The sequence below is a fragment of the Notechis scutatus genome, chromosome 3 (assembly GCF_049901735.1).
Source record: "Notechis scutatus isolate UNSWTSFEM ecotype Mainland chromosome 3, rNotScu1.2, whole genome shotgun sequence".
In the NCBI taxonomy this organism is placed as follows: domain Eukaryota; kingdom Metazoa; phylum Chordata; class Lepidosauria; order Squamata; family Elapidae; genus Notechis; species Notechis scutatus.
The window spans coordinates 210,141,062-210,149,920 of NC_142011.1; the positions used below are offsets into that span (position 1 = coordinate 210,141,062).

The 8,859-nt window shown below is 58.9% G+C and overlaps 1 protein-coding gene across 1 annotated transcript; it reads right to left on the reverse strand.

The window, feature by feature from the left end:
• Window positions 1–207: 207 nt before the first annotated feature.
• SCRT1 (scratch family transcriptional repressor 1) lies at window positions 208–4,439 on the reverse strand. The gene is made up of 2 exons (XM_026691034.2): window positions 4,254–4,439; window positions 208–3,113 (listed from the first exon to the last, which is right to left on the reverse strand). The coding sequence occupies exons 1-2, from the start codon at window positions 4,366–4,368 to the stop codon at window positions 2,308–2,310; spliced, it is 921 nt and encodes a 306-aa protein (XP_026546819.2). The 5' UTR covers window positions 4,369–4,439; the 3' UTR covers window positions 208–2,307.
• Between the last annotated feature and the right edge of the window lie 4,420 nt (window positions 4,440–8,859).

Below are 8,859 nucleotides of genomic sequence, written 5' to 3' on the forward strand. Positions count from 1 at the left end.
AGTATCTTCTCTTTTTTATTATTATGATTCTTATTATTGTGAAATGCTGCAGGACACGGTGTGCGAATTGTGCTTTACTGGTCCACCGCTCAGCGTCTGCCTCCAACATCCTCTCTCGCATCCTCGCCATTCCTCTCCGCTCTGTGGATAGTCCGTCTTTTCTCCCCGGGGAAAAAGTGTGTCGGTTTTCGCTTCTTTTCTTTTCCCTCCCCACCACAAACAGGCTCAGAATATTCTTTTTAACAGCTTGTAAAAAAATCATGTAAATTTCCAAACGGTATTTACAAAGCATCCGCGTCGTTTTCCCTTTTTAAGTCAGTATCAGCAAGAGGGAGTATTAATAGCAATATTAGTATTAGAAGTCATCGTTCTAGTAGCATCATTAATTATCTTAAGTACAAAAAACAGGAGGTGCTAGCTAATACAAGTTCCTTCTACCTGATTTCTATTAAGGTATTTTTTTATTCTTTTGTGCTGTTTAGTTTTCTTAAGTTATTCATAAAATGGAAAGACCTACAGGGGAAATAGTGCTTAGAGTGGGGGGAGGGGGGTGTTTCCTCGTGGCTTTCGGGGGTGGGGGGGGTGGCTTAATGTTCTTAACGGAAGGCAATGTCTTCGGGATAAGTCGCCCTTCCCCCGCAGGCCCGTGACGTGGGCGGAAGGTTCCTGCGGGGAGACGGGAGGAGAGGAAGAGGCGGCCGCGCCAGAGGGCCAAGCCTTACGGGGGGACGGACAGCTGGAGCCACCAGCGACCCAGCAGCTGACCGGGAGGCAGACCCGACCCTGGGGAGAGCCGGAGAGTCGTCCCCGCGGCTGCTTCTGCCCACCGATGGAGCGGAAGGCACCTGTTGGGTGCAGGCTCTGGCGCTGGGGAGACCCTGGCAGGAAGCGGGGCGGGGGGGTTGAGACGGGGAACACAGAGTCCCCCATCCCTGCTGGGCTGCATCCCACGCTCTCTCCCCCCTCGGAGGCAGAGCGTGGGCTGACAGGGCCTGAAAGCCACGGGGACAGGCCCCAAGGGGGGCCCCAAGGAGGACGGGGGTTCGGGTGGGGTGTTGCTCGTATTTCTCCGGCCAGGCAAGCGCTACAAGCCCAGAGACTTGACTAAGCTACTCGGAAGAAAGTCGAAGAAGGCAGGCAGTGTGCATTCATTAAAAGACAAGAGAAGAAGAAGAAGAGAAGGAAGGTTCGCCTCATTAACTCGAGTTCACTACACTGGCAAAGTCCCTGATATCCGTTGCTATTAAGAAGTTGAATTAAAAGTTACCTGATTCCTCAGTATTACTATTGTCTTAAAAATAACATGCATTACGTTAATTATTGCTTCTATTAGTTCAGTAGGAGAATATTGCCCTCAAATAGACTATTATTATCTAAAAGTTTGGCAAAGAAAAACAAAGTGATGTAAAGTGTTACAAATGAAAATCCATCATCATCATCATCATCATTTTAAAAAGCATCATCAAATTGGCATAGATTTAAATACATTTCTTCTTGCATGCAAAAAATCCTGCGTTAGAAAGATGGCGATCATTCCCCCCCACCCTCGCCCCAACCCGGAATGGGGGGGGGAGCAAAACCAAAAGAAGGAAAAACAAAATCAAATAACGGCCAGTCCTGATTTCCTCATCCCCCCCCCCCTTCAAAAAGTGACGTAGACTTTGGCATAGTAAAGAAGTCTTGGCAACAAACGTACGGATTGGAAGTCAACGGCGGTGCAAAGATTAGGCTCGGCTTTTAAAAGCAACAAAATAATTAAAAACCAACACAAAAGTGCAACGTGAAGGGAGGGGGCACTGCCCCGCGCAATAAACCAACAGGGGAAAAATGAATACATTCGTTAAGTAAGCAAATAAACAAATAAATAAACAAATAAATAAACAAATAAATAAATAAATAAGACCGCCTCCGAGTTAAATACATACCTCTACCTTTCTTGTCCTTGTTTTTCTCTTAAAACAGCGAAATCAAAATAAAGTAACGTAAACATTTAGGAAAATAGAAATTCGGCAGCTTCGTGGAAGGAAACCAACCGACGCCTCGTCCAGCGGAGGGCGAACCGACAGAGGGTCGCTCGCGGGAGGGGCGGAGGCGTCGGTCCCGTCGTTCCGCGGGAGCAGCAAAGGGAGGGGAGCGAGCGCGGCCGGGAGGCTGCGGCTGGGGGCGTGGGGGCGGAGGGTTACCTGTCCAGGTGAGGCGCTGGGCGTTTGGCGCCGCCCCTGGCCTCCGCCCGCTTTCCTGGAGCCTCGCCGCAGGGCGGGGCGGGTCAGCCTGAGGAGGAGGAGGCGGGCGCCGCGCTGTGCTCCGTCAGGCCTCCAGCGGGCTGAGCGGCGGCGGGACGGCGCCCTTGAAGCAGGCCGACTCGTAGTGCTTGTTCAGGTAGGACTTGAGGGCGAAGGTCTTGCTGCAGCGCTTGCAGCGGAAGTGCTTGAAGGCGGAGTGAGTCTGCATGTGGGCGCGCAGGTTGGAGCGGTCCGCGAAGGCCTTTCCGCAGTGCGCGCAGCCGAAGGGCTTCTCCCCGGTGTGGGAGCGCATGTGGCCCTGCAGGAGCCAGGGCCGGCTGAAGGCCTTCCCGCACACCTCGCACTTGTGCTTCAGGTCGTGCGTCAGCAGGTGCATAGCCATGGCCGGCATGGAGACGTACACCTTGCCGCACGTCGGGCACTTCTTGGCCATTTTGCTGTCCAGGCTGCGGTGGGTCTGCTTGTGGCGGCTCAGGTTGGACGAGGTGGCGTAGGTCTTGCCGCACTCGCTGCAGGTGTGCCGCTGCGGCGGGGGCGGAGGCGGCGGGGGCTGCCCGCTGGCGGGAGGGGGCTGGCCCAGGCGGGAGCCCGCGCCCCCGGCCCCGGCCCCGCCGCCGCCGCCCACCACTGCCGCCTTGCGGCGCGAGCGCCCGTCGGTGATGAAGAAGGCATCGACCGCATAGCCCTCGCTCACCGCCGCGTCGCCGTTGATGTAGCCCCCGGCCAAGGCCGAGTGCGGGCTGTCGGCCTGGTCCGAGTCGCGCTGAGTCCCCGGGTAGATGACGCCCGTCGGCGGGGGCACCTTGAGGCCGTTCTCGCCCTCCCCCTCGTACACCGAAGACGGCGCGATGTAGTCGCTGATGTAGCCACCTGCGAGGGGGGAGGGGACAGGCGAGAGAGAGAGGAGGCCCAGAGAGAAAAGACGGGAGGGAGACACAAGGAGGGCAGAGGTGCTGATCAGTCCGCAATGGAGGCCTCCGGGACTTAGTAGAGGCAACAAGCGGCATCCCGAGAAGCCCCCGTGCCCCGCATCCCCCTCCAGCCCGCCCAGCCGGCGCCTCCTGCCAATATCCGCAGTGCTTCCCGAGGCCCCGGCTCCTGCCTCCGTCCTTAGCGCGGTTTCCCAGCCCGTTCACCTGCGGCTGCTGGGCCAGAAAAGGGCCGCGGCCCCTGCGCGGAGGGGAACAGGAGGGGCGGGAGGGGGGAAACCTCTGTCCCTGGAGCGGGTGGACCCAGGAAGAGCAGCAGGGCGTTCTCTGTTCGCCCCCCACCCCACCCCTCCCTCAAGGTCAACTCTGCAGGAGATCAAAGGCATCGGCGGGGGGGAGGGGTGCAGCGTTGCGGAAGCTAATCACCCGGGCCCCCCCTCCGCCACTCCAGCTAAATGCTGGCGATTATGCAACGTGCTGCAGCCGCGTTGTCCCGAACAAAAGCGGGAAGGGGGCTTCCCTGGGCCGGAGGGCGGGCATCGTCCGCTCGGACTGCGAGGTGGGGGCCTCCGGGCGGGGGGGGGGGGCTCGGCAGGCCTCCCCAAGAGCGCGCCCCAGGGGAGCGGCCCGTTGGACTCGCCGCGCGCGAGACAAAAGGCCCCGCTGGCAAGGCAGGCGCCACTGCGGCGAAATGCCTCCCTCCTCGCCCCTCCCGCGCTCCTACCCCTCGCCCAGCCGGATCCCTCGCGCCTGCCGCCCCCGCGCCTCGTCCCCGCAAGGTCTGATTTTAGCCGGGTTGCCTTCCATCCAAAGGTGCCCAGTCAACGCCGCCCCGCCGCCGCCAGCGAGCCAGGCAGTCAGGCAGGCGCAGAGGCGCTCAATATGGCTCTGGCATTCCAGAATAGGAAGACGGCGGCCCTTCGCCCGGCGCCCCCGCGCGCCCTGCCTCGCTCGCGCCGGGATGCTCGCGGCCTGCTGGCTCGGAGTTCCGAACCCGGCCACCCGCCCTCCCCCCGCTCGGCCCATCTCCAGGCCGACCCCCTCCTCGCCCCCCCGCCCGCGGCGGCGTCCCCCTCCTCACCCTTGTCATGGATCCGGGAGTTGAAGTCGCTCCGCGATCTGCTGTAGGAATTCTCGAGGTCCGCCGAGGGGAAATCGTCAAGTTTGACCTTTTTCACCAGGAAGGATCTGGGCATGGTTCTGGACTCCCCCGGAATGTGAGAAGGCTCCCGCAGCTTCCGCCGAGGGGTTCCGGGCGGGAGGGGGCGGGGGGAGGCGATCAAAGAAAGGGAGAAGAGCCGGCGCGGGGCGGGCGGGGGGTCAGGGGAAAGGCAGGAGGCGCGGAAGAAGGACCCCGCCGCGGGGAAGGGAGGCGGGGGGTCGGCGGGGATGGCCGTCGCCGGCCGCGGGGACTATGGCTTTGTGGGCTGCCGCCGCTGCGGCTGCTTCGCCTCCTGCTGCTTCCGAAGGCCTGAAGGGAGCGGCGCCGGCCGCGGAGGTCTCCAGCCTGGGCGGTTGCGCCGCGCCGGTCCTCCTTTCCGCAGCTGGGGCGGCGGCGGCGGCGGCGGCGGCTTTTGTGCGAGGCAAGGCTGCGCCTCTCCGGCAGGCCGCTCGCTCGCCCTCCAGCTCGCCTCTGGAGCCCCCCAGGAGTTCGAGAGCTCACGGCCAACGCCGCGCTGGTTCATAAGAGGCGGCCGGCGGAGTCAGCACCTGGACAGCTCCCGGCCGGCCCCGCCCGCCGCCCGCTTCGCTCGGTGCCCAGCCGCTGGCGCGCTCGCGGGCTCCCTGGCTCGGCCGGCCGGCCGCTCTCCGCGCCCGCGCGCCCCTCCAGCCCGGCCGGCGACGGCTGCGGCTGCGGGCTTGCCGGGGCTCGGTGTCCTCTGCCGGTCCGCCCCCGTCCCCCCGCCGCCGCCGGTCCTCTCTTGCAGTGCGGCAGCCCCTGCGCGGGTGGGGAATGCGCGCGCCTCCGAGCCCGGGTGTGCGCTGCGATTGGCACGGCGGCTCCGCTTCGGGGCGGGGGCGGTTCTTGCTGGCTGGCCGGGGGTCCCTCATCCAGCCCCGGACAGCTCCCAGCCTTCCCTGCCGCAGCCTGTGCCTCGCGCGCGCCTGGATTTCTGGAGATCCGCGGATCAGCTGTTCGGATTTATAATGCAGCGATCAGGTGGTGGACGGAAATGGAAGCGCTTAATTTAATCCATCAAAAAAAAAAAAAAAAAAGAGGAATCTCTCGGGAGCAGCGCTGAGACTGAACGATTTGTGATGCTGTTGTGAGTCGCCTCCTGCGCGATCTTTTTGGAAACCTCCTCTCCTCGCCTTTTGCTTTTCGGCTTGCGAGGGAAACGCGAAGGACAACAGGCGGGTGGGAGGGGGCGGCGGAGGAGGCGCAAAATATTAGCTCTTTCCCCCCCCCCCGCCTCCTGTTGGGGGGGGATCTTGAATTCTCCCGCCTTTGCAGCTTCCAAGAGAAGCAAGTTTCGCTTGATTCCACCGCCCGCCCGCCCTGCCTCAGTCTACCAGTCCTGGCGAACGTAGGGGGGGGCGGCGATCTTTGTGATCTCCCCCTCCCCATTCGACTGCCTGGCCATGATTTATTGGACGGAGCGTAGGGAGGACCTGTGCGCTCCGGGGTGCGATAAAAGGAGCAGAGCACTCACTTTTTAATGAGGTGAGACTACAGCGGCCTTTTATTCTTTCGTGGAAAGGAAAGCGGGCTGGGGGGATGGGCGGAGCAGGTGATGGGGTGTGTGTGTGCAGGAGAGCCTGTGGATCAGGCAAGGGCGGGAGCCGGAGGCTGTCAGTAACCGAGGAGCGAGGGAGCAGTCAGGAAGGTGGCAAACCTCACGCGGTTGGAGCCCTTGGTTGCAGCCGAGTCTCGGCATCTCCTGTGGGGCCACGCAACGCCTCGTGGGCATAACTGCCTTTGAAGAGGTTCCAGAAGCGCAGCGGGGCCAAAGCCACAGCAAAGTTTTTCTTAACCAGCGTGTTTCTTCCACCTTGCCTTGGCGCCCCGCAGCTTGTGAGCTCCATCTAAGATGCTGGGTTTGTCTTGAGCGAACTTTTCAAGACCGGGATCAGACCACATAGAGGCCAGTTCCTTCAGTGGCCCTCAGTCTGCTAACCTCTGGTTGTTTGGGACCCCTGCAAGCATCTGAACCCCGACCCTGCCCCCTGTTTTGATGGCTTTGGATGTGCCAACTCCCATGCCAGTGTTTTACTATCAGTTATCCTAATTTCTCTCTCCAGTTCTTCTTGTGTCGGTTGTTTTCATTTCTACTTTTGGCTGATAACTTTGGAACTAACTAACATCTGGAACTTTTAAAAACTGTATGTTACTAGTCTGATTTTGTAACTATGCTAGCTTTAAGCTGCTATTTTTATAGTTTGATTGTATTTTAGGTTTTCTTCCTGATAATTTTCTAACTTTCTACATTATTAAATTTGTTTTTAGAAGCAGATTATAAACCCAAAGGTTGAATAAAATCACTCATACTCAAACCCCACCAATGAATTCAGGGATAGCTGAGTTGCAAGAACCGTGGAGAGAAGGAAACACATCCATTGTTTCATCGGACAGGAGTGAGGTATAAATCCTGGCACCCAATCTCTGAAACGAGGGCTTAATCGTGGCTTGGGCCTGTGCGCTGGGCGCGTGGACAAGGAAAGTGAAACACACACACACACACACCCCGGTGTGGTTCCAGGAAACAGGCACATCGCAAGGGGAGCGAAGGATGTTGCTTTGCTTGGGGCACAATTCAAGGGGAGCCGAGACAAGCCGACCCTTCTGCAGAGGCGTCTTTCAGAAACCCACCGACTGGCCCCATTAAAGTCCCTCTTAATTTCTGGGGGGTCTGCCTTCGGTTGCAGGGGTTGGGGAGGCAGCCCGGGGAAGGGTGAGAGAGACCCCCTAGAAAAAAGGGGTGCGGAGAGCAGCCAGACCGTGATTCAGTCTGGCCATCCGAGGCGCCTGCTCCTAGCCGGGACCCCCAAAGACAGCAGTTCCTACCCCTCCCTCCCTCCTAGCTCGGAAGGTGGTCTCTCCTGCCTTAGCAGGCCCAGAGATTTGGGGGAGGGCGAGGGGGTCGGTCGGGGGCTCAAGAGAAAGCGGAACCGGGTTTCAATTCCTCCTCTGAAGGTGACATTCCCTGCCACGCGCACATGCGCGCCAACCCCGGGCCGGAACCAACCAGGCAAGTCAGCCGCGCTGGGAACGTGAAGTGGAAATCCCTGCCTTTGGGTTCCCCGTGGCCCTCCTTCCCTGCGCCCTAATGAATACCGCGATGCCTCCGGCTCCTTCGGCCTGAGCGAGAGCGAGGATGTGCTCCGGGGGCGCGCGGGCGCCTGCCGCACACGTTTCTCCCGGTGAATTTTTGCCCTCCCACTCGCTTCCAGCAGAAGGACGGGATCGCAAACCAAGCTCACAATCCCCAACCGCTCCGAGTTTACAAGTCACCCTGTGACATCACAGCTCCCGAGCCAATGGCCTTCGTTTCATGCTAATAAGGGGGGATGGCGAGCAGAAGGTCCCCCCCGCTTGCACAACGGTTCCTTTAGGAGACATATGTCCCTAATTAACAAATATCTAGGAAGGAGCCCGCTCGCTATTGTCTTTCCCGGGGCAGGTTTGTTTACTTCTGCAGAGCAGGGAGCGTGCAGGAACCCCGAGTGACACAAAGGCTGGGGGGACCCCAACCCTCCCCCCCTCCCCCCCTCCCCTCCCCCGCAGGCATCGGCCCCAGCAGTTCTGGGAAGACTTTGGAGCGCAGCTAAGAGCTGTTGGAGTTGAAGGTGCGAGATGCCTGTAGCGTCCCCGTCCACGGAGGGTCCCTTCCTGAGGTTGGCCTCAGTCGGGCAGCTCCCCCTGCCTTCCCAGTTCCGAACTAGCCCTGGACGGTGAGCCCTTCCAAACGTTCCACGTTAAAGCCAAACCAACGATGGGGGGATAGACTGTCGTTTTGTTTGGCCAGGGAGAAATGGTTGGATGCAGGACGTGGCGGCCTTATGGAGCTACTCAGCTCTGCCTTGTCCAAGAGCGGCCCTGGGAGATGGAAGGGGGAGGCAGAAGACTTCAGGCCTGCAAGGGTCCCCGATGGGAAAGGGGTTTCTGCACCGTGTGAGGAAGGAAAGGCATCCGAGAATGATGGCTGTAGGGCAGCAAAGATTTTCAAATTGGATGGGTGGACTGATGGGTGGGTGGAGACAGACAGACAGACAGACAGACAGACAGATAATGGACAGATGATATAGACAGAGAGATGAGAGAAAGAGAGAGAGAGAAGGGGGGAGGGAAGGATGGATGGATGGATAGATAGATGATAGACAGACAGATGTTAAAGGGATGAGACAGATAGAGATAGATAGATGATAGATAGATAGATAGATAGATAGATAGATAGATAGATAGATAGATAGATAGATAGATAGATAGATAGACAGAGAGACAGAGAGATAGAGAGATAGACAGAGAGATAGACAGAGAGATAGACAGAGAGACAGACAGATAATGGACAGATGATATAGACAGAGAGATATGAGAGAGAGGGGGGAGAGAGAGAGAGAGAGAGAGATGGATAGATGATAGACAGACAGATGATAAAGGGATGAGATAGAGATAGATAGACAGACAGACAGACAGACAGACAGACAGACAGATATAGAGGGCGTGTCTGTGCACCCATTGGTGAATG

Excerpts from the sequence above, each read along its gene's own strand:
- SCRT1 (XM_026691034.2), bottom strand. The coding sequence starts at position 4,368 with ATGCCCAGATCCTTCCTGGTGAAAAAGGTCAAACTTGACGATTTCCCC. Across the intron at positions 3,114-4,253 it reads CTCCCGGATCCATGACAAGG|GTGGCTACATCAGCGACTAC; the intron begins GTGAGGAGGGGG and ends CCCCCCTCGCAG.